The sequence below is a fragment of the Tetrao urogallus genome (assembly GCF_951394365.1).
Source record: "Tetrao urogallus genome assembly, chromosome: 11".
In the NCBI taxonomy this organism is placed as follows: domain Eukaryota; kingdom Metazoa; phylum Chordata; class Aves; order Galliformes; family Phasianidae; genus Tetrao; species Tetrao urogallus.
Genome location: NC_136824.1, coordinates 2161306 through 2187611, shown reverse-complemented (window position 1 = coordinate 2187611; position 26306 = coordinate 2161306). Strand labels below are relative to the sequence as shown.

The window sequence follows — 26306 nt, the reverse complement described above, 5'->3', positions numbered from 1 at the left end:
AAGACAAGTGGGCTGGAGGAGTGCTTTGTCAGGAGGAGACTGTAATTTCTTGGTCACTGTCTTTTCTAGCCATCCAGTAACCCTGAAGTCCTACGGGTCCAATCCCTATGCCTTTGCAATTCTATTTTGCAGTTGCATCCTGCATTCCATTATGCCCTCTTCCTTCTCTCTTAGTAAAAAACACATCACCCTGCTCGTCTATATAAGCTCCCGTGTTTCTATGAAATGTAAGATGCTGATCTCACTATATGCTTTCCAAACATATGTCAAGATTTCTGATCCTGTAGCTGCATCAGCCAAGCTTCATGCTTTAAAAAGCAAGAGGGACTCATTTAGGGCTTTTCTGAATAATTAGCTCTGTCCAGTTCTGCATTAGCATCACTCTATTGTCAGTGCTGCCAGAAGAGACATCCTGCATTCAAGAACAGACACTGCATTTGCTTGCAGGCTAGCTGAATTCAAGGGCAAAATTCTACCCGCAGGCAGAGCTCCCCACTGTCTCAGCAAGAGGCAGGCATACATACTTGAAGGCAAAGCCCAGTCTTGAGCATGGCACTTCAAGCTGGAGTGGGTGCTGACCCACGGCACCTTTCCCACCCTCCCTGTGCCAGTCAGCAGTGCTGATGCCTTTCCCTGCCCACGCAGCAGAGCAGTGGAGCACAACATGGCCGTTGCAGGGCAGGAAGGAAAGGTTCCTGTCAACTCTTCTTTACAGCCTGTGTTCCCTAGCATTTGAAAGAACTATTGCAACTCAAGTCATCTGGCATGCATACAAATGACAAATATGCTTCAGAGGCAATAAATTAGCAATTTCAAGGCTTTACTTCCCCTCATGGACTAATTGCCAGAGATTATAGTATATTACGAGAGAGCAATGATACTAATGCCTAAATATGCTTCAGTGATTATAGAGCTATCCTCAATAACCAAGCTGTTTAAATGTCAATGCAAGAAAGCTCTTTATTATGAGATTAAATATTATTTTGAAGCAATGCAATAGGAATCTCCTTCCCAGGCTTCACGGCTGCAATAACACTGTCTTGGAACTATATATATTGGACAAACAGTGGGTTTTTTAACATGTATACAGTAAAGGGTCCCAAAATATTCTTGTGCTGCATACTTGAACAGCATTCCTGATAAGAAAGAGGATATTGGTACCATTTGATTTTGCATTTGTTACTTACACGCTTCTGCCTTCATCCATTTCTCTATATTAATACCTGTGTGTACCACTGGTGTGCAGACAAGATAAATTCTTGTTTCTATCAGTATAAACAACTGGGGAATTAAACCTCAAAGTTCTTTTATTCCTCTTTTTTTTTTTTTTTTTTTTTTTTGTATTTAAACAGCACTGCTGTCTTGCACACTTTTGACGGTCCTAGCCCTCATGTCTAAATAAGTCTATTTATACCCAACTTGAGAGAACCCCTGGAAATTGGATGGAATCTCCAATATTCAGATTCAGATTTTGACATGGAGCAAAGAACAAAAGTGACTCTAAGCCATAACTCATATAAAAGTAAGGACACAAAATAGAGAAAGACAGCTTCTAGCAAAGCTGTGGCAGAATATCTCCTGAAAATAACTTTTTCCTTTTGGAAGCGTTGCTTCTTAAAGATAACCAGCAGATCTGCTCCATGGCCTGTTCCTGAAGTAAAGTGAAAGAAGTACTTTGCATGTGAACGTAGAGTTGAGTAAACCTGACCAAGAAGTTTACTATCAAGAATTCCATTAGCCCAGCTGCAGCAGGATTGGACGCCTGGATTCACATCCTACCACTTCATATTGCAACCTGGAAATCATTAATTTGGAATTTTATTCTATTCCTCAGGATACTTTCCTTCTGTTGTTTCATCGTGGCTGATTTCTTCAGCCATTTTATATCTCATCTATAAAATATAATGGTTGTTTACCACAGAGTGTCTGAGGTTCGTTCTGATGCTCAGGTAAAAGACACCTGCCATATATATTCAGAAAAGACATAAATTGCTCTATCATTTGTAACATAAAAAAAATCTTCATCTATTAAAATCACAGTGTGACTGACAAGGAACATGCTGAAAGGCCAAGAGAATTCTTTTTCTGCTCTTCTAAGCAGACAATAATCTGACATCTTTTTTGTTACATCTTGACTTAGAATGTAAGATAGGAAATGATGTATTTATGCTTACAACAGTAACGAACTTACAATGCTGATGTTAAATAAATAACCAGCAGTAGTATGTCGACACTGCTCAAAGGAGAATTATATGGACTTACAACGGAAAGGGGAAAAGCAACCTGTGTTTTGCTGCTTTTTGAGAAAATATTATTTGAAATGAGATTAAAATCTTCTTTACTTTTCTGCAGGCGCCTCACGCCATGCCCCATTACCCCCAGCTCCCACTTACCATGTATCCTGGCGCACACGTACACTTCCCAGTGATGCTGTCGCAATCTGCACCATTCTCACATGAGCAGGTCAGCTGGCAGCCTTCGCCATGGTACCCGGGGGGACAGGTCTCATTGCAGTACAGTCCAGCCCAGCCAGCTTTGCAGCTACATTCTCCAGACAACGGATGGCAACTAATGAAGACAAGCAGACATCAGTGAGATGTGAATGCGGAAGAAAAAATAAAGTCTATGAACTGTAGGGACATCTCAGTAGAACATTTCAGGTGCAACGCCAGCAAGAGTTTCACCAAGAGCAGAACAAACCTGAGAACTGCTCAGGATCGTAAACACAAGCAGCCATACCAAACAGGCAATGCAGCCATGGAATATGGAGCCAAGTACCAGTCTGCTGGCTCACCTCCAAACACCTGGGACCTGTCACTGCACCCATTACATTTATGTTTTTGTTCTCAGATCAGCGTGACTTGGGTTACTGACATGAACCACATCACAATTAAGCCCTGTGTATGCCACACTATTTGCGTGAAATACGTTCAGTTAAAGATGTTCACAAAACTTTACAGGAGGGAGAAGTAGAAAGGAAAGTGCTTGGAAGGGAAACGTGTCCTTTGGAAAAATACTTTTGCAGGGAATATTCAGCTATAGTGAACTGAACTGATCACTAACTGAGCCTGAGCAAGAATTTATTCAGGGCAGGAGTCAACAGGAGCCCTGAGACTAAACTTCAGCTGTGCAGGGAAAAGAGTCAGGTTCCTTTGTACGGTGAATAATGAGCATTGCTGCCCACCATGAATCCTCTGGCTTTCATTTCTATTCAGACAATTCCACACTTGTGACAGCTCATAGAGAGAGAAGTAGAAACAAAATTCACGACCATAAGACCAGGCAATGCTTGGTCCCAGTGAAGACATCTTTGGAGGTGAAATCTTGGAATAATTATTCCTTCTGCTACGAAACACTACTCACAATTTTCTCTTCTGTAAACCGAAAGAGCATCTCCCAGGTTCACTTAGGGTACTAACTTTCCCCTGCAGCAGGAAGGGGAGGCTGGAGAAGTGCTGGTGTGGGGATGTGGCTGTGTCTGGGCTGTGGGAAAGGGGAGCAGGGGCTGGGGAGGTGAGGCAGTTGATGAGAAGGTGGGAGAAAAGAGGAGAGGATAGAGAGGGATCTGATCTTTGGCAAAGCAACACATATTGTGGGAGTGCAAGGCTTCACTGAGAGCTCAGAATGCCCCAGGGGTTGCTGCACTTCAAGACTGCACTTCAATAGCGCTGTTTGGCCCTCGGTGTGAGATGAGAAATAATACTGCCACAAGCCAGGTTTTTTTCTATCGTTCTAAGAACAAGAAAGGAGAGAGTTCTGCAAAGTGGTACCTCTCTATGGACCTACCTCCTGCTTTTCTGCTTCACAGAACCTGTTTATTTTCCTTTATGATTATTTATTGCTATAGTTTAGTATTGCGAACATGACTAAATAGGTTTCTTTACACCTATAAAATTAATATCCTTTATGTTAATTTTCAAGGCAGCCTCATCAAATGTAATTTTCAAGAATATTTCTGGCTATTTCTGGTACGAGAGGTTAGTCACATACTGTTGCAGCTAAGAATGATCAAATTTTGTGAGTGTCATGTGTTTCATCATAAATGGTGTTTGACTGAGTAATTAAAACAATTCATCAGCTTAACAAACTACTATATGAAATTCTTCTGACAAAGCAGTCCCTGAAATTATGGTTGTTCACACAGCACCTCTTAACATTTAGATGAAAATAATAAAAGCTCTTCTTTTCCCCTCTGTGTCTATTAATCACCACCTAGTAGGAGGAGAAGCTGAACATTAAAGAAATGTTTTGGAGTGGATTTTTTTTTCTTTGTTTTCACTACTATTGCATGTATCATATGGTTCCATGAGAACTGCAGCTGTTTGCTAAATTAAATCTTTCAAATGTAATATATGACCGTGGCAGTTTGAATCAGTCTATAACAATTCAATTGAAAATGCTATGCTCAGTAAGAATTTCTACTCCCAGCCTGCTTTCTTCATCCAAATAGACAGCTTTTTTTGCATGGGATGCAGGCTATTTATTAAGAACTAACAATCATCCAAACATGCACTAGAATAATCAGTGTGAACCAAAGAGACTTTGCAGAAGAATCTGTGGGAAAAACAGGCATGGACTCCATAACAAGCTCCAGTAAAAGATCATGTTGTGTCCCCTCCATGCCACCTTCTATTTCCTCATAAGGTGATGAGCTAGGAAAACCCCAGTGTGTTTGTGGGTTCCTGCACTCGTGTAATCTTCCCCTCAAAGAAAGGACGGTTTTACCATCTGACAATTGAAGTGCCCAGATGCAGTGCTAACTTGAAGATAGTTGCAATTTAGTTGCTTAACCAAAATTCAGAAGACAGCTGTTCTATTCCTGACTCTGCCAGTGAATCTTGGCCATGTAATTCTGTATTTCATCTTTTCCATCTGTAAAATGACGCCTTTCTTCCTTTGGAAATCCTTTCAAGATCTGCAGTTGAAGTCACTAGATAGTAAGTTTTTATTACTGTTTTCAATATTCTGGTACGTGTGAATTATTCCATTAGTTAAAGTTAGCAGAGTTATGCACCAAATATGATGCAAAATAGTGTATGAACATATATATGCATGAGTTAGGAATGTTTCTCTCCTACCACATGGGTATTCTGTAAACTTTCATTCTGTGTTGTAACTACGTACCCAAACACATAACCATAGGTAGGAAATTGATCTGTTATCCATCCAAACATCTATACATCCAGCCTAGCCAGTGAACTATAAGTTAGCTGCACTGAAATTAATGTTAATGGTAAAGTAGTGTAAGCAAAGAATAGGACATAGAATTAGAAATGTGATTTATGTAATTCCTCCCTTCCTGTTCTGACCATACCTCTCCAGGTCCACAAAACATTTTGTCGGGACAGAAGGTTGCATATGTAAGGTCCATGCCACCAATGAACTGACATTAAAATACACACCTCTTAATGGATGGGCTGGGGCTTTTGGAAGGACCCCAAAAAGCAAACATGCTAACATCTGCTTTCCAACTGCTGTGAGCAGAAAAGAAACCTTAATCTTGAAAGAGTCTGGCAGTATTACGCATTAGTATTTTGCATTGAATCTTAACAATTTTTATTTCTTCAAATCTCTTGGATAACAGTAAGGAGTAGTGTAGAAAACCTAGAATGAGTGCAAGCAGCCAAGTGTTTCTCTGGCAGTGGGCCAAGCAGAGGTGGAAACTGGAAGCTGTCCACAGCACACAACATGAGAAGGAAGTTGTTCCATGGCTGTTGCTGCAGATCAGAAGCTAACCATACGTTCCCTGGCTTTTGAGTCACATTTGCAGTAACAAAAGATTATTATTTTTTATATTCACTAGCTGAACTGAAAAGCAGAAAGTCATTTTTGGCCTTTGAATTTTTTTAAACATCTAATTTTGAGGAAACCAGTTTCCTTTCACTCCAGGGAATTTAACTTTCTTAAGGCAAATTGGGAAAAGAAACACTTCAGACAGTACAGTCTGTTCCAAATTCTGCATTTGCTTTCCACACATCTCTCAGTCAAAACAACTTCTTCCCAGTGAGTTTCTCAATTTTTAGTTTACACACTAGCAGAAGTAATTTCATCTAAGTAAATAGCTGTAATAACCCTTATTTAAGAGCATTTTCTCTCTTTTGGTGTCTACACTGCATTCTGTCTCCCTTACAAACTCCCTCTTGCTTTTAAAGAAGAAGCCAAAGCGAGTCTCTCAATTCAGCACATTTACAGAGCCAACCTCATTCCAGTGCGTTCTTACTTTGGGGGCAGAACTTGTTACTTCCAGATTTTCCAATATTTAGATAATAATCAGACTGGATGATCAGGTTGGTCTCTTCAGATATTAAAATAGATCTGTGGAAATAGGAAAGCTGATAGTGTCCTTCTTAACATTCCTCTCCAGCCTGCTCCTCAAAGGCCCCCGAACTTACTGTTCCAGCTCTGCAATAACCACATCAGATGAGTCAAAACCACTGACAGACAAAAAGCAAGCTTCCCTCACCTTTCAAAGGTTTATAAAATCATCCCGCACTCGTAGGTATCTCAACAAGCAGCCAACAGTTTAAATGGATAAATAGATGGCTGTCAGGAAATGAATCACTTTGGAAGACAAAAATTCAGGGGCGGAGGAGGCTGGGAAGAAAAGTGTTCTGTATGGGACAGGTTAAGCAATCAGTAAAAGATGCGTTCAGAATATGAAGTGCCTTTAGAGAAGGTCATACTCCATCAACTCTGACACTCCTCAGCTCAGAAATTGACAGTGCTCTGAGGAGCTCACTGAAAAGTGGAAAGCTGAAGTACCACGAATGAATGAAAGAACATTTAGAGATCTACAGATTCCTGATATCTCTTTGTTCCATAACAGCAGTGATGAGATGCAGGAAAAAGGGAGATTTTATCAATGGAGAGACTAGACTCATTTATTAAGGGAATAGAGATAAAATCTTAGCAGAGGATGCTGCAAGTGAAGCTGATGAACACATGATGGGACAGAAAGCACAAAAAGTACCTAACAGACAGCAGCCAGGCACAGGTCAGGCACGTGGCATGTAGGAATAACCATACATTGAGAAAAGAGCTGGGAAAGGACTCAATGTCCCACCTGCCTGAATCCTCTTATCCTTCTGATCTCACCTTTCTTCACAGCCAGATGGTGCCAGACTGCTCCTTCAAGGAGACCTTCTGGCAAACCCCCAGAGCAGCTCCCAGGCACTCCTCTGGTCAACCCAGGATGAACCTCAAACCCACAGCCTTCCCTGCTTAAGAGACTCTTAACGAATTGAGCAGTTAGCTGAGAAACAGAAGCCAAGGTCATCCTTGGCCATGGCCTGCAGTCCTTCACTCTGGGAAAAGAGGCGCACACACAGGCTTCTGCAGGCTATGAGAGGAGGGGTGAAGACACACAGTGTCAGCTACCATCTGGAAGCATATTCTTACCCTACAGTACACAAGTAAAAGCTTTCAGTGAGGAGGGTTTGCAGTGTAATTACTGCAGGTCAATGTGGTGCACGCTGGCAGAGCAGTGTGACATACAGGAGTTTAGGACTTAGTTCTCTTTTCTTGAGTCATCTCCTACCCTCAGCACAACATAACACTAACCTTTTGTGTCTAATGCTCAGCTTGTGCCTCAGGGATATTATTTTTTGCAATGGTATCATGATGCACAGAATGCTCTGATGTGATAGAAGCCTGTTGTCTAGAGCTCCCTTTGAGGTGTCAAACACTTTGCATCTTTGCTGTCAAACCCAATAGAGCTGGCAGCTATCTTTCTGTAGAGGACTTGTATGATCAGAATTACAAGGCTTTTAAACAATCCATTGTGAGCTCCAACATTCAGTGAAGCAAAGCCTCACTGCTCACAGTCGAAGTTGAATTCACAAGAAAGATCACCTGTTTATTTCTAAGACAAACAGAGTCTATCTCAAGCACACAAACAGATTTACCTGAAGTGTTTGTGTGTGAGTGTGTGTGCGTGTGCACACAAATTAGGCAGTTTTTCTTGCATACATAATTGAGGAGGGTGTTTATACTTCAGTAAGCTACAACATTGCAAAGTAGGTTTGTCATCATCAGCAAGACAGTCAGGTCTCCAGCCAGCAGGTTTAAAATTGAAGAATGTCCATATCAAGGGCATATTTGCTTGGGCATCACTTATCCCATCCTGCTCCAAAACCAACACAAGCCTGGATTGGCTGTGAATGCTTAACAGTACTGGAATGTTACAAGAGGAAATCAGGTGGGAGCTGAGGGGCCCAGCATCCTGCTGACATGGGAAGGACAGGTGGGCACTCCAGGCCATCAGAAAAGCTCATGGTAGCTGCTGTTTGTGTCCAGGCTCCCTTTGCTGTATGTGAGGAACCTCCAAATGGCAATTCCAACAGTAAGTAAGCAAAGGGAACATAAATTCAATCTATCTCATGTTAGGCGCTCGAGTCTCTTTGTGGCTCTTAATAATGAGAACCTCAAGAATCACATCCTACAAAAAAAAAAAAAAAAAAAAAGAAACAACTACAAAGGGAATAAAACACTGAGACTTGACCTTCTAAGTGAGGCTTACTCCAATTTAGGTACACTTCACTGATATTTTTCTTTCTGAACATTTCACACGTACACAAAGTGAATGAGGAACAAAACCAGGCACCCATGAGGAGAGAGGAGATGTCTATTTTGACAATCTCAGCTTCGTTACAGTTCCACAGACTGACTTGGCGATACTGATTTCAGTCTATTTATACATTGTCCTCAAGTGTTTTCAACAAGGTAATTTGCCACAAGACATGAAATGAAGCAAATCAGGCTTCATTTTGAAAGTCCTCTTGCTGTCTATAGATTTAACATGAAAAAAGAGATGGATTTGAGTGGATTTATATATTTATATATTGATGGATTTGAACATATTTATATATTTTGAACTTCATGGGGACATTATCCATATTACTCTTCAATGCTCCAAAGACCGCAGCTACAGGATAAATCCACATTTCCCACTGTCTCAGATTTTGTAAAACCTGTTTAAATAGTTAATGCTCAATAGCTGGCTGGACTAAAGCTCATGGTTCCAAACCTGAGGTCATTTAAATCAGAAAGTTGTAAAGCAGAGAAATTGTATATGTTCTTAATTAAATCTACAGAGAAAAGGTTGTGGGTATAGCGGGATGATTTTTTTTCCCTAATGCTTTTATTTGAGCAGTCCCTGCACCAGTATATAATATGATGTACTTACCTGAGGGTGTTGGTAATATTGCAAGGGCATCTCTTGTTGCACTTGAGGCCATAAAACCCTTCTGGACACATTCTTTCTTGACAGTGAATCCCTTTAAATCCTGGGTCACACATACATGCTCCATTCACATGGTAACACTTTGCACCGTTTTGGCAGTCACATCTTTGTGTGCACTGAAAACCAAATGTCCCAATTGGACACTCTTCTTGACACCTGCAATGAAACACATGAGACAGGACGTAAACAAACACTGAAGTCTGCTCTGCTTATGACATTTACATGAGAATGTTTTTGTTAGTGAATTAAATATAAAACCACTGCTCTTTTATTAAAGTAATACACTGTAAACTGGAATCACTGGGTGATGTGATATCTTGAGCATGTAAAGAGCTATTAACAGAAAGTGGGTTCATCTCTGTCCAATTATATACTGCAAAATTTGCATTTGTTAATATTACCCGAGTTAACAAAGTGCATTCTTGTTTTTTCAACCTCAGTATTTTCCATGCCTAGACCATAACAAATTCATAGAATCATAGAATCACCAAGGTTGGAAAAGACCTAAAAGATCATCCAGTCCAACCGTTCACCTATTCCCAACAGCTCCCACTAAACCATGTCCCTCAACACAACATCCAGCCTTTCCTTGAACACCCCGGTGACTCCACCACCTCCCTGGGCATCCATTCCAGTGCCTGACCACCCTTTCTGAAAAGTAATACTTCCTGATGTCCAGCCTGAATCTCCCCTGCTGTAGCTTGAAATTCATACAGGCTAAGACACTTTCTGAAAGAAAACATGACTTAATCCTTTCTGTTCACCAGAGAAGATTTTAAAATCTGTCATTCCTCCTAGAGTGACAATGAAGTCCAAAAGGAAATGTGGTCTATTGAGCAATATTAATAAAATGTAGTCCAAGCAAAGGAGAGCTTTGCTTTCCTCTTCTGCACTGCCATTGCACTTGCTTTACAGTAACCAGGAGAAAATATACTCCTTTGTCTTTTGTCTGTATACTGAGCAACTCCAAATTTGCTTTTCATCTCTTACTCCAGGGACACTCAGCATAAAATCTCCAGACAAATCACTTTCACACTCCTTAGCATCGCAGCTCCTCCAAAATTGCCATCATTTTAAAAATTTGATAGAGAAGAAATCTGCAAATACACAGATTGTTTTAAATTACACCTTCCATGTACTGTTTTCTGCTGTTTCCCAACTGGAGACATTGTGAATTCTGCAAGAAAATCTCTTTCGTTGTTCTACAGTTTAAGGTATCATAATATTTCATCCTTTAAAAAGCTCAGCTGAAGTCCTAAAGGAAGCTACTGATTCTCTGCTTGACATAATTCAGAGGTTTCAGAAACTTGCAATGAGTCAGGACTACCGTTTACATGATCCACCGTGAAATACAGATACGCCTTTTCAGTTAATAAAAAAAGAAAAAGAAGTCCAGAAAAGCCCAATTCCCTTATCGCGTGGATGCCAGGTATTGGAAATTGCCTATCAGCATTAATTTAATCCTAAGCATTGATTAAAGTGTATACGGCAAACTCAGTGGATAGAGGCAATTGTTAAATGCCTTTCTGCAGGTCATTTCACAGCTGGCAGGTGAGAGTTAATATAATGATCAGTAATAAAAGATTAATGCATGATGCAAGCCAGGCAAAACTGCAATAAACACAGTCAGTATATAAGGAGAGAATTACTACTGCAGCTTCAGATTACTACATTTTGCTAAAAATAAATGAACAAAGCCAAAGGCTGAGCTGGTGATTTAATTGCAGCAAGCATCAACACAGTTGCTAGTTACACAATCCAGGTTCAGGAGTTCATCTGAGACCCACAGAGAGGAGCCTGTGGCAAACAGGAAGGGAGAGAGCCCAGTGCTGGCTGCTGGCCCTGCTGCTCTCAGGGCAGTTCAGCTGCAAAGGAAACAACCAGCAAAGAATGGGTAACCTCAGGACTGGAACACTTACAGCAAGTGAAATGCAATGAAGAACGTATTAACATGCCTTATGCCTCCATTGCTGTGCACAGCTCTACCAGTTAGCAGGAGAGCACTGTACTCAACGGGATGAATACGTAGTCAATAGTGCACTATATCATTCTATATTTATAGCAGATGAAGCATTACCTAGCAGGGAGAAAAGCATCTGGAAATGAAATATTGACAACCTAATCCATTTACATAATTAGCCTTTTTCTACTAGCAATTTAACCAACTTATTTATTTGGAGATCAAGCAGCTACTGCTAATGAATTTTATACAAAGAATACTAATAACAACTCCTCTGGAACATAAGAATAATCACAGCAGGAATTAGCTTTCTACTTGAACATCTTTCCTTTGCAACATATCAATCTAATGTGTCCATAGCACCATTAACAACCAGATACATTGTTCAATTAAATTACAAAATGAGCTGCTAAGCTCTAGTTATGTTTCTTGTTTAATTTACGTTGGTTTCTGGCTATCTGGGGAGTTTTGTATTATAATATCCACTGAACTTTAATACGTACTATAATTATTTGGGTTTGGATAGGATAATATGGCTGTCACCTGTAGAATTAATGGAAGCAATTTTACAAAATATTAAACATAAGACAGCTTGCTAACAGATGAACTTAGTATATGTACCTACATTTTTTTTCTAGATAATTCCTTTTTGCTGAATAATGCTGTTAAGTTTTTAAGGTTCTGTTTGTTTTCATAACAGTGATCACATTTACGTAGCACAGACAAAGATTAAAAGCCATCCAAAAAACACTAGCCTGCAAATCACTGTTCTGTTTATAAAAGACACAGATACAAACACAACAACAGAAGAATAACTTTGCTCATGCTGTTCTAACAAATGTGGCATTCATTCTGTTAAGACTCACTCTTTAAGCTCTATGGCAGTTCACAAAACAAAGCTGAAACAGTATGTTCACTTTTCCAGTCAGCCATTCAATTCCCCATCCCCAGCTTCTAACTGTGCTCTGCTATTATCCCTTTCCAGTTTGCAAAGCACACATTTGCATGACACGTTCTGTCATTTCAGCACAGAGCTGCCTGCAGTTATTAATAGTGATGGCAATTTATAAGATATTTAGTGTGTTGCCTCTTCCTGGAAAATAGGTGGGGAATAAAGTGTTGCAATTACACTTACACAGACCTTTATGACCATTGCACCGCCACAAATATTTATCCAACTACAAGTTATTATCTCCTGCACAAGACGAACCATGATTTTGTACAGTACTCACTGCCAATTAGAGAGGATAATAGTAGATAGAGTGTTTACCTTTTTATTGTGGTTATTAAAAAATCTGTTATTACTAAGAAATATTTTTCCAGGGCCACGCAGAATTTCAAAGAAAACATTATTTTGTTGTGCAGTGGCATTCTCCTGCTGCACTTGCAATTATGCTGTGACACTGCAATGGTTACATGAGACCCAGAAAATAAAATAGACTGTAAACTCAAATGCTGCTGACTAATCCATCCCATTGTCCGTGCTGTGCAAGCACACAACTCAGGAAAGCAATCTAGATTTCTTTAAGACTTTGTGCCTGCTCCTGCCTCTCTGAAATCAATGGGCAATCTCCCATCTGCAGGCTGCAGCTGCCAGCAAGGCATGTGCACATACACCTGCTCACAACAGCCCTTACAGGCAATGGGCTGTCACAACCCAAGTGATTGCAATGGGCCCAACGTTCACTTCCCTGAATAAAGGCTGAGACAAACATGCCTCAGGCTCCCAAGAACCCAATGGTGGTGATTTCTAGGTTAATGTCAGCTTCACCAGCTCTCAGGACTGTCTTTGCTTTACTTCCCTCTGCTCTCACTTGTTTTTCCATATGGAAAGATAGCAGCAGAAATGGAACCTGCATTTCTGCACTCTGACTTCTCCCTTCACTCCGTCTTTTACTCTCCTGCTCCAGGAGAGGGCAGGTGAGCTACTTCTAAAGGTTTTGCTTGGGTACAGGTTCCCTGGGACAGCTTCTTGCCTTGGCTTCCAGCTGGTCATGCTTTATTTTCTGCCTCCCTGCTTTGCTGTTTTTCCACCTCTCCAGAGTCCTAACATCTACCACTTTTCTCCAAGCCCAGATCTGAAGAGCCCACTCGCCCTTTGCTCAAAATGGTTCCTGGCAGTTCTGCCCTGTAGTGCCTCCTCTACCCCTTCACTTCCTGAGACTCCTCCTCCAGGCCCTCTCTAAAGAAGATGTACTATAAGAACTTCTGCTTTTGGCAAGAGACAGAACTGTGTCTTCTGCTGTCTTTTTGCCATCTCTTTCCCCAGTGGTCCTTTGTCTGCTCTTTTTGCTGGAGTACATCCAAGTGTTGCAGAAAGTATGGCAATTCCATCACTGCTGTTTCCCCATGCCACACTCCTGTAACAGAGCCAGCTCTTCTGCTGCATGTCCTCCCTCGTGGCTGAAGGCTATATTGGCAGCTGAGCAAAGAAGCTGGCTCAGCTACAGGCTGCTGGCTGGAGGCTCCTGACAGCTCTAATGCTGTCGATTCACCTATGGCCAAAAATCAATCTAGGTCTGCAGCAACCAGATGAGGAGACCTCCAGCCAGAGAGCCAGAACTGAGGAACTGAGGATGGCTTGTGACTGAAGTGTGGTCAGCAGTGGAAGTGTTCAGGCTGTACAGCTGCTTCTTCAAGTGGAGTTATCTCCAAAAGTTGAGAAAGCTTCGGTTAGTCATACACAGTGCTCTCACAGTATATCCCAGGGATCTTGAAATCACTTTTTCCAGATGGAGGATGGGGGAAGAGAGATGCACTGATGCCTCCTCTATTACATTAATTTGAAATAATATTTCCACCATATTTAAGCACATACAAACCCTGACATAATCTCCAGAGCCCCTTGCCAATTCCCATTGTCAATAAAATGGATACAAGGAGCATCCACATTTGCTGGGACAGAATGTGGCCTTCTGAACCACAGAGCATATTGAAGGCTGGTCTGTTTGTTTGCTGTAAAGACCTGCTGATTATGCAGTGAGGCAAGAAATAAGAAATTCCTGTTCTCTGCTGCATAGAAGTATAATTTTAGCAAATATCAGCATAGCAGTACTAGCTCATTCTAGCTAGTAACAGAAAGGAAGATACAGGACAAAGGGCTTTAGCATAGGAAACATCAGTGGGCTGTGCCCAGGGTCTCTGTCACCCCAGTGACACAGTTCAATCCCAAGTGAAAGCTGCATGTGAAAGCTTGCTCAGCTACAATTTCCTCACTACCATTAGCCCTACTGGCAGGATTAGGTGGAGGGCTAAGCCAATGCATGTCAAGATCCCACCTTGACTTTGCTGTGTAGTCATTTTGCTAAACCTGTGACACCTCTGAAAAGCAACATTATCATCTTAGACTGATTTGTGGGTGAAGCCATTCGTTTATAAATGTTGAGGATTTATCACCCTTTGTTGGTGCCTGAGATGGATCAGTGCTGCAGCAGCGTAGAGGGGCTGACGGAAACATTAAACTGCTGCATTGCTTACTCTTGAGGATATTAATTTGTATAAATATAGTTCATTTACATATCTTGTAAACATGTAATGCTCTCTATTAAATTTATCACTGTAAATATCTAAATTAAATTTAATCCATTAAATTTTAAAAGTTATATTAAAAAAACAGTGAATGGAAAGCATTGCCAATAAAAGGTAATAACATTGCCACATTTATAATACTTGAACTGCTGCAGAAGGATGAACCTAATAGCAGCAACAGAAACATAACACTGCTTTTTTCAAGACTAAGATTGCTCTAGCAGAGAGATAAATATTGCCAATTCTTGGTTAAAAGTAAAGGCTTTGAGGGTTTGATTCTTACCTGTCTCCAATATAGCCAGGTGTACAAATGCATTTTCCTGTCACGGGATCACAGTGTCCTCCGTTGTGGCACGGACAGTCCTGGCTGCAATTAATTCCAAATGTCCCAGGAGGACATGGCTGTGCACACACCAGCCCCTGGTAAGTTTGCAGAAAGAGCAGTATTTTTAGTGAACAGTCACAATGTAATGAACTCCAATACAAAGGGTGGACATTTATTGTTCTTCTTGCTAAAACTACATCTAAGTGTACTGAAGATATTTTTTTTCTGTTTAAGATGGCCTAAGACAGTCTCAGCTGCTGAAATAAATGTCTGTCTGCCCTACTTCCAGAGGGATTCTCCTCCCCACTGTACAGTCACTGACAGTCCCCCTCCTTGGATCTCCACTGCACACTGTGCTTGGGGCATCAGGATAAACCATGCCCTTTGAATAAAGACAGGGCTTCTTAGGAAAGACCAAAGACAACCAGAGAAGGCTACAAAGCTGCATATGGGCTGGTGATTTTGGGTGAAATAGAGTCTGAGAAGATGCTGGACCTGCCCTGGGTGTCTCAAAGTGAATGTTTGGGAGGAGGGGGATTGTTGGAGAGGCTGCACCGAAAGTAAAGACAAGTCAGTCACTCTTTGTGCACTCTGGCACTGCTCATCAGGAAAAGCAATCAGGGCAGGCCTTTCTCCAGCTGGTTGTTCCCAACACAAAGAATGCTTTCCATGGGTATTGCCTTTGTAGCACTTATCTGCCAAATTCAGCCGGTTTTCCCCCAGGTATCACACAACACCCCCTGCCAAGTGTCAAGGTCTCACAAGGATTTCCTTATAGACTTTCTTAGACGTTGAATGAATTTTTTTGTTTGTTTCTTTTTTTGCTTTTTTGGTTGTTTTTTTTTTTTCTTCTTTCTTTTTTTTTTTTTTTTGTACTTTAATGCAAGCAAACATAAAATCTGAGGCTGGCATCCAGCTAAGTAATTTCAGCCAAAACAATTCTGGCAGTGCAGGGATCTGAGGACAGGGCCCTCTAATGGAAAACTTTTGGCCACTGTAGCAAATAGAGTTGCTGCCAGTGCTGTGCACAGTGCAAAGCATTGGACAGAAATGTTTTTTCTCCCCCTATTATTCTGTTTTAATCTCCCAGAAGTCTTATTTCCCTAACCAAGCCTCAGGGGCTCTGAGTTTTGAAAAGAAACTCATATTAGACAAAACCCATACAAAATATAATACAGGAGCATTAATGGCTGCTGTCAGTCCTTGGGCTCTCCCTCAGCACAGTTTGGAAAGTTTAGCAATATCAACAGCCCCAAAGTGGATAGGCTACTCTTCAGTGCAGTCATTAAGTAGACGCTTCAAGCCTTTCTCAGCCAGTGATAGGTGGCTCCTTGGCTGTAAAATAGACAGGTTGGCCTCAGTTCAAGAACACTCAGATTACAGTGTTAAAAACTTGGTGTCTCCGGGCTTAAGTAATACGCACCACTATATATCTGAAAATGTAAGCATCCATTTATCTTGATAATAAATACTTTCCCTCTTCACATCTCAAATGGAACAGGATTTCTATCAACAAATGATGAGAAAGCAATACTCTTTGATGCATTCCCTTGGAGCCCAGAGAATCTTTAGGCATACTTTTTGCATTAATATGTACTAAGGGAATCCAAAGCATCCCTCTCTGGAGGATCAAATGTCAGACCAATATTTCCTGCTGCTTATACATCTAATCCACAAACTTCACCCCATCAGCAGCTTTTTTTAAGGCCCCGATCACATCAACTTTTGCTTTTGACATTGCATGCTGTATTATTACAATTTTTGCAGCACAGGTAAGAATTTTTCAGATCTCCTGTCTTTTCTTCACCCCTCTGTTCCATGTTAAACATCCATGACAGAAAGAAAACAGGCACAGTCACTTCATTAAGTGCAGTTGTGAATGGGAAAGAAGCAATTAGCAGAATATGTTATACATGGCAACACGATGCAGAGCTTTGAGAATGGGACCTGGGATCAAACAGGGCATGTTGCTGGTGATAAATGTTTTGTCATGCAAGGAAAGACTGCTGCCTCCCTGAGCGTGGAAATCTAGTCCTTCAAAAGTGCTTCTGAGAAGCATTGTAAAAACCTGTATTTTATTTCCCTCCCCACTTCCTGAGAGTGCTTGCAGGATTTAATACTGCAAATGAGAAATACGTATAGAATTAAGGTTGTAAATAGTTGATGAGGCCCTAAAGCAGCCACCCACTAACTCCCAGCCCCCAAAATATGCATAAGTGGAAAAACTCCATCGTTGTAGTGTGCAAGAAGCCACATTTCGTTGACTCATTCACCAGCACTCTCTTGGTAAGAAACCCATGAGACAATGAAATCTCATGGGACACAGTTGGTATAACTTGCTATGCTTCTAGGAGAGTCTGCACTGGGTGGGAGAAATCAGGAGGAAAGGAATATTACCAGTAATGAAAGAACCAGGCTTTGAAGATGGCAGACCCGAGGAAGAACCTAAGAGCCCCAGAACTTCATCCTTTTCACTGCCTACCTTTCCATATCCCATAGCCAACCAAGTCCCTAAGGGAACTGAGCTGCTGTTAATAAATCTACCCGAGGAAAGGATAATAGCCACAGCTCTTCCAGCAGCAATAAAATCCAAGTGGATTTGCACTTCTATAAATCCAGAGAGAATTCTCTACTTCCAATATGATGGTATATTCAATACATACATGTATTCTCAAGCCTGAAAATCAGCAAGTAAAATTCCGGATGTCAAAGACTATCGATGGTGTGAAGTAAAGTGAATGTTCCCATCTCTCGCTCATTTACAGCCCACTTGTGTCTCACTTCACAAACCATTCCAACCAACAAGAGTTAAAACTGTAGCATGAAAAAATATTTTTCTCTTTCTGCGTACCGAATTACCAACTTTTCATTAAAACCCTGGAGAGACACTTTATACTTAAAATCTCAACATTTACAAGCTGAGTGCTTTTACTTATAATTTCAGCTTCTTCCCCCAGAATACTTGATCTCTCTTTTCAATTTTCAGTTAGACTTGTTTCAGACATCAATTGTTAACTCTGGGGTTTCTCTGGGGACCGAGCAGCCAACAAAACAGTTTTCAGGAAAGTCTCTCTTGGACACTAAAAATGCAGAGGAGAAACTCCAAGCTGTAAGGAATGGGTAAGAACTGGTCCAGAATACACGACCACTTTTGTTGTACAGCCCCAGTGCTGTGGTTCTTCTTTAGGATCTATGTTGCATCCTAAAAGACATCTAAAAACTTCCTGCTCTATTCTGACATTCTCTAATCTCTTCAGTGATTTTGTAAATTTGCAAAAATCTAAAAATAAAAAGAGAGAGATAATCCCTGATAAAATACAAGTGAGGAAGAGTACAGAAAAATAGCTCTGATCCTCAAAAATATTGGCATGCAGCTGACAAGGGAGGCAGAAAAATTTACCCTAAAATGACATTTTAATGTAAATCACTTTAGCAATTAGTCCTTAGACAAACAGCTAGAGTGGGCTGACTGGCCCCCAAAATATTTGGTTTGCTTACCTACTGCATTAGTTCCAATACCCTAGGAAAGAACCTCCACCAAATGCCAATTCAGGGCAAGGTGCCATTGTCTTTATTTAGTTTCTGAAAAGTTCTAACTATTTTGTTATTTGAAATGCTTCTTGAGAAGCTAAATGGAGGCACATTTGCTGTACTAATCTAAAGGAACATAAACATCTCTCAGTCCACAGACATTTTAATGGGTATAAGGCCCATAACAGAAGCTACAGTTATATGATGACATCAGGATCTTCCTTGTATTAAAATAAAAAGCCACAGTACTTGCATGCATTAAAATCCAGCAAGATTGCCAAGAAACTAATTGTCCGGTATGGGAAAAATGCCAGGAGACTTAGCACAGCTAAATGGTATGTAGGCCTGTGAGACTTGGCAAACCCCGAGAGAGTTAATTATCACATTATTGATAAAGTTAAGGACTTTAAAAATGTTTGGCCTTGCTTTCTTGACATGGAGGATTAAAGGTTAGGGTAATTTGCTCTCTCCAGGGTAACCTCTGATGCAAGCAAATCTACTGCAATCAAAGGAAATTTTGCCTGAGTAAGGACTGGATGCTGAACTGGTCTTTGTCTCCCTGCGTACATTCCTTCTGCTTTAAAGACACCCTGAGCCACTGCATTCTCCTTGACTTCTCTCTCTCCCTTTCTCCTGAAAGGGAAACCATACGGTGCTTTTGACAATGCTGAGATGGGCTTTGAGCCTTCTGTTCCATGTGACCCATGTGAGGGCAGTGTCTAACAGTGCAGGGATAATTCAAAGAACTGCAGAGACCATTTTTCCTCTCTTCTTCTCCCACGCAGAAGAATAGTTTTAATTTGGTTGTTTAACTCTTTTAAAGTAGCTACTAAACAAAGGCTGGTGGCCTAAATGCTGTGCACACAGAACAAAGGAGTCCCCTGTTTCAGAACGGTGGGATCCTCATGGCAAGAAATAGAATATATATACCATAAGCACGAAGGGTGGGCATCTGCTGAGACAGGAAGCAATTTACTCCCCGTTCCAAGCTCTAAGTGAAGAACTGCCATACCGTCCATCCAGCAGGACAGGAGCACTCCCCAGTGATGTGGTGGCAGACCCCTCCGTTCTGGCATGGGCAGCGCAACTCACACTGAGCTCCGTGGCTCCCGGGGGGACAGCGCTCTTCACAGCTTTGTGAGAGAGGAGAAACAAGAACCAAAGGGGTCATCTGAGAACACACAGTTACATTTGGGAACAAGAGGAAAATCCACAACACGGGTCATAATGAGAGTGAAACTTGAGTAAGCCTCAGCTAGCACTGCCAATTAGCCATTATTCCCATTATTTCTGCTGGGGTTGTTTATGCACCATGGATCCAGGGCTGTAAGGCTGATGCATGTGTGCAATCTTTATGCATACACCAAATTCCACCTATTTCAACAAGACAACTCTCATATCTCTGACAGTACTCTACGTTTTTCTAATATGTGGCTGTTCTCTGATGAGGATGTTCATGCAAGTACTTACTGCTGAGAACAGACATACCAATGTCAATGGGATCAGTCCTAATAGTACGTGTAACATTTAGCAGTGAGTGCTTCCAGGACTGAGGTCATAAGGCTATGAGGAAATCAGGTACTAAACAAAATATTCAAAAAGTATATAACTTATTTATGAGGTTTAATATTGCCTTTATTTTTTACTTCCTTCACGCAGGCCAACAACTGTTATTAGACTGCAGAAATATTAAGTCACCTGTAATAGATCTCCAGCCAAATTCAGTGAGTAAATCATCTTTTCCCTTTAAATAATTTTGAAAAGCATAATTACTTCTGAAACTACTCAAAGATCTCTAATGAGTACTGATGTTACACTGTGGGCAATTTTAAACAAGGAACTATTTCTTGCTGTCCTAAAATTAATATGCAGATTTTGTAAATCCTACTGGTAAACTTTGTGTGGTATTTGGGGATTTAGCTACATGATTCTTGTTAAAGTTAATAGGAATCACACCGCTAAATCCCTCCTCACTACACTAAAAATTTACCCCCTAGATAGTAAGCTCATATAGTTACCAGTAGTGCTTCCTCTGCTAGATAGAAAGCCAAATAAACTGGGGATGGTAAGTCCCATTTGATACTGCACTGGATTGCTAACGAGTAGAAAGCTCAAATGCTTAAAAAAACTGAACTGTAATTTGGGTTGTACTCACACACTGAAATTAGGAACAACTACTGCTGTTGTAGCTACAGTTGCTGGGAAATGTCATGGCGTTTTAAGTTCATTTTAGCAGTAAGTTTTATTTTGGTATGCAGACAGGTATAATTAGCAGCAAATAACACATATTTCCTTTATTTAGCCTCTCTGAAATTCTGTTATCTGACTTCTGCAAAGGAAAGTGCGTAATATAAAGACTGTGCAAATTCTGCTATTTGCTCATTGCATTCATAGCAGCCAAAGCAAAGCCGTTAAACAACGCAGGGTAAAGTAGACCCTTCACTGAACTTACAACACCCCCGTGTATCCAGGAGCGCAGTGACATTCTCCCGTCTCGTGGTCACAGGTCGCTCCGTTGTGACACTGGCACTGGAACTGGCAGCCCTTGCCGTAGCTCCCGGGCTCGCAGAGCTCCTCGCAGCGCCAGCCCTGGTACCCATCTGCACAGACACAGGCACCTGTGATGGGGTTGCAGAGGGCCTCGTTCTGGCACTGGCACCGGTTGCTGCAGTGGGGTCCCCAGTGATCGCTATCGCAACCTGTAAAACATGGAGCAGGACGGTAGGTGTGTGGCACAACCACCCCGCTGCAGCCGTGCGCCTTTGGCAAGTGGGCAAAGAGACGTTAACAGAAAGCAGCATCTTTCTAAAGAGCCCTCAAACCTTCTAAACCCAACCCCTGAGCCAGCAATGCACTTCAGCATGCAAGGAGACAGCAGCATCAGTTATACACCTAGATTTGAGGACTTGTTTAACACCTTTATAGGATCAGAACTTAAATCTTTTAATATCCTGTTTCTTAGTGCCCTTAGATAGCTGGAAGGAATGAATTTATAGTGGAATTAGATGCAGAGGATCACATCCTGACTACAGTGCAGTCAACGGCAGGTAGAACTGCCAAGCAAAACCTGTAGATTTAATAATGTCATCAAATATTGTTTCTTTGCTCTGTTCCCTTGAGATAATAAATATCATCTAAAGAAGGATATCTCCTTTGATGGTGTTGGGTTTCGCTTTCTCCTGGAGTAAAGAGATAGCAGGGCAGAAAACAACACTGGAGTCAGGATTTCTTAACCCAGACTAAGGGATGAAGATATGGAGTGTGTACACCAGGTAATTCAGGTGCCATTAACAGCATGTACCAGCACTAGAGAAGGGCTCCCAAGGCTATAGCAATTGACATGGAGGGCAGATTCTCTACAGAGCGCATTAAGGCACACTGAGAACCATTCACACAGCAATCCTGCCTGATCATATCCAAGATGAGAGGGAAATCAGAGTACAGAAGCAGCTTGATCCTGATTTGCTATAGAAACAGTAATCAGCACCTGCAAAAAACATGTGTAATATTTATGCATATATAGCTCTAAGCAAACAGCCAGGGGTTAAAGCTTCCTCCATAAACGGTCAGGAAAAAAACAAGGTTTTCTTTTCGAGTCCTACACTGCACTTCCCAACCTGTCAGTACAGTGGTGCCTGCTGCTCAAAATGCAGCTACTGGCAGAACTGCTTCTAAAGACTCAGTTGCAGACCACGCTCCCAGTACAGCTGGGACCCAGAGCTGGCTTCAATTATATTGGCAGAAACTCTTCTGCCAGTGTAAAATCCTCTGCCATGCAGGAAATGAGTGTGTAATCCCATCGACATAGCTGTCTTCACAAACTCTTTTACTTGCAAACATGTAAACTAATCCCCAGGTGACACACTGCTTCTTGGAGCTGGATGGCCATTTCTGGACTTAGCAATGCAAATACAAACACCACACAGGCCAGAAGCTCATGTCTGAGAAATTTCAGAGCCCCTTACTTCCACAGCATGTACACAGTGGACAACGGTATTTCTCAGTTAATTCTGGCAAGCTTTTTGTCCTTATTCTTCTTGAGAAGTCAGCCATTGGTCAGTCTGAAGATACTTAGCAGAAAAGGAATAGGAGATTCCACTCAACTAGCACTGCTGATCATCAATTCACAAGTTTGTGCTTCCTGAGCAACAAAGTCAAAGACCAAAGTAAACCCACAAAGAGACAATAGCAGAGCTTCCAGGAGGACCCGCAGGGGTTTGCAGATGCGCATGTGGCTTTGTGTGCTGCAGAAAGCAGTGTGTGCAGCATGCTTCTGTACACAGCCCTGCGAGGCAGTTCACTCCTTTGCCTCATTTCTCCCACTGCCAGGGATGATAGTTTCTCCCTAACATCACTGGGAGCCAAGCAAACAAAATCTTACTCTTTAAAAGTCTTAAATTATTACCGTGAATCTGTGAAAGAGGCGCTCTATCTTTATTTCCCACAGACACTTGGTAAGACTCTGTAAGCCCTCTGGGGCAGGAAGCAAATCTGCTGGAGCTGATGGGGTTTCCCTGCAATTTCCATTCCAGAAATACAGATCTGTTTTCTGCAGAACTTGAAAATCAAGGGATGCAGCTCTGCACCTCCACAAAGGGCAAGCACCTGGAGCTTACAGGCATGGGCAGCTTCCCTTAGAGTGGGGAAGCGAAGTGCAGGAATCAAAGCTGACCCTTCCTGATCCAGGGACGTGATGCTCCCCTCACCTCAGCCAGCCATAGAGCCCTGACAGGCAGCTGCTCTGGGCTGACATAACTCCAAGGGCAATTAACTGGCATAACACAAATAATAACTCTCATTAGAAGACGTGCGCTATTCCTTTGTCTTCCATACTGCAGATAAATACTCCAACTATCAGACTTGCCTGCTTGGTTTGTGTTTTTCACTTTGAAAGGAAGTGAAATGTTTTGTAGGATGGGAAAAATATTTCCCAGCATCAGCTCAAGCATCTCATTTAGCTTTTACAGTGTCTGCCCCAAACACAACTCCATTTGTAAGCCATTTCTTTGAACACTTATTTACTATTTATTTTGGTCACATGCTTGCTTTCTTCCTGCACCAAATTTCATTCCATGATCTAAGCAAGAGGAAGAACAAAATGTTCCAAGAAAGAGCAGAAATTCCTCTAATTGGTTGTAAAATCTTTAAAAAAAAATCAAAAACAAACAAACAAAACAAAACAAAACAAAAAAAAAAAAACCCAACAAATCTGGATAACAGAAGAAGCCTGCAATGACCAGAAAACTAGCTGACAAACACAATTTCCAAAGGCTTCTAAGTACAAGGCATCAGTGAGCACACGTTGCACCATTCAGTATGTTTAGCCCAAAGTAGCTAGCCAAAATGTTTTAATTATCTGTGAAATAAAACAGCTTGGCATACCAGATAGCTTCTAAGAATGTGAATTTCATGGGGATTTATTAGTGAGAGAACATAAAATGAGGATTAAAGTACTTCTGAGTGCTCATGGAAGACACAGAAAAAAACAGAACTAAAAGAAGGGGCTTTTACTGTGTCACATTTACAATGCCTGATACTGCTAGACTCCTTTTTATGTTCCTAAAACTGCAAGCACACTTTGACTGCAGCTCTCTGAACAGTTAAAAACCCAAACCATAGCACTGGTGTACAACCAGGGCTAACATCCCATTTTCTCTCTAGTGATGGGATCATATCAACGCAGTGATGGGTTGCCCCTTCTAGATTTAAGTCTTTACCTCAGATGATAAAGATTTTCTGCTTTAGCTGTCAGTTCAAGCCCTGTGCAGGTCACAATGAGCAAGGCTATTTCATGCAGTATCACTTAATCTACTGCTGATTAATTGCAAAAGGAAATGAGTGAATTTCATTGGCACAGTACTAATGTAAAATCTGTGATAATGAAATATCACGTTCACTTGACTTTACACTGCACTATCCTAACATGAAAATAAGATCTTTGTTGTTCAAAGTTTATCAATTCTTGTTTGTTTTTCCTCTTTTCTTTCCCTCAAGTCTCATTCTGCTGTGACAGAATGTGGGGCTGCAAGTAAGTTTTTTACCTGTGTGATTTCACTGGGGCATTATGTGATATTTATTCTGTGCTAACACATAGATCTGCACCGTGGTAAATAACCTTTGAACCATTCCAAAGATACAGACACAGAGCTGATCAGCTCAATCTGAGTACTTCTTCTTAGGAGTAGTTCCACTGAGCTCAAGAGGACCATGAGACTACTCAAGTGTGTAACTAGCCGTGGGACTGAGGTCTAGTGGTTCCAACTAGAAAATCTATAAACAAAAGAAACCAAAGACTTCAGTACTTGGGACATATTTTTGCAGTGTACATCAATATGGTAAATCCTAGCTGGAGTGGGATGATGATTCCAGCTCCTGAGATACTGGGCCAAGTATTCGCAGTGCCATGGCAGCCATCGTCAGCACCATCTCTCCTGTGCACACATACAAGCCAAGCCCAGCACAGTGTAATCATACCCTTGTTGATAGCCTCTCTGTGCTACCATAATAGAGATAAATAATAATAGCAACAACATGAGAACAGAACACTGATTAAAGCTTACACAAGAGCTACGCTGTAAATGCATACGCCATTAAAAACGTCAAAATGATACAGAGACTTTAACTATACCATCAATAAGAAAAGCAACCTGAGAGTGGTGATGCCAGGAAGGTACAAATGCTCCCTTTAGACCCCATGTGTGTTTGTCAATACCAAGAGAGATGAATCTGGAATAGCCAGCGCCCTCCTGGGAAGCGCTGCATTAAAGGAAGCTGCCACATTTCAGGTCACGTGCTAACAGTGCCTGGCAAACGTGCCAACTTATTCACTTATTCTCCTTCAAAAATATGACTGGAGATTAATTGCCACCAATAAACATGAAAATAACTCTGTAAAGGATGATGCTTGATGCCTAAGAGTAATTACTGCTGTCTGCATTAGGCAGTGTGACAGGTGAAAGATTCATCCCTCCGAGGAAAGGTTGCTCAATACAGCACAAAGTGTTTTCCTCCTCTCCACATCTCTGCCCCCACCCCGGAGCCTCAGTGCATGCTGGAGCGAGGGCTCATTGCAGGAGGTGCTGCATGTGTCCTGCTGCAGTTGTGCACGTTGTTCAGTCACCAGCTTGGTCCTGTAAAATACACAGTGAGGACACACTGGATGTGCTGTGCCCCTCCTGAATGACTACACTCCCCTCCGGGAATGATTAGTGAATTAATTGCTGCACTCTGGGTCTGTCTGGTCTCTCTGCTGCACGACATTTAGGGCAGCAATGGAAGTTGGACATAGATGAAGCAAACACATGAGTTTGGAAACTTAGCAGATAAATAAAATGACTTCCAAGGAAGGCATACTGAGTATTAAGGGACTAAACCCAACAGGAGAATCAGATGTGCTCTTCCAACACTTTTCCATCACAGCATCTTGTTTCTCAGCAGCAGCACAGCCTGTGGTCTTACAGCCTACCTTATTTTGTTTTCACTGGCACAAACCTGTATGTGTACATTCAATAGCTAGTGACCAGAGCTGTACTCCTGGTGTGCACATACAGTGGGATGCTCATCAGAATTCACAGATGAAAACTTTCAGCAGTTGCTTTTCTCAGTCTGGGAACTCAGGACCATATTGCCTGACGGCCATTTTTGGTGAATCCACTCTTTAAAGGAACTTTTTGCACATCTGCAATGAATTAAGCACATACTGTAGCTCATAGTCAACAATC

The 26306-nt window shown here is 41.5% G+C and overlaps 1 protein-coding gene across 2 annotated transcripts in view; it reads right to left on the bottom strand.

Annotated features, from left to right (window-relative positions):
• Nucleotides 1-26306, bottom strand: part of MEGF11 (multiple EGF like domains 11) — a gene marked incomplete at both ends in the record, with an annotated part of 187512 nt that overhangs the window by 66213 nt on the left and 94993 nt on the right. For both annotated transcript variants that reach the window (XM_079540713.1, XM_079540714.1), the window contains 5 exons: nt 2394-2568; nt 9185-9397; nt 15013-15149; nt 19598-19718; nt 21038-21284. In XM_079540713.1, the coding sequence (XP_079396839.1) occupies nt 2394-2568; nt 9185-9397; nt 15013-15149; nt 19598-19718; nt 21038-21284 (893 nt within the window). The remainder of the gene's footprint in view (nt 1-2393; nt 2569-9184; nt 9398-15012; nt 15150-19597; nt 19719-21037; nt 21285-26306) is intronic.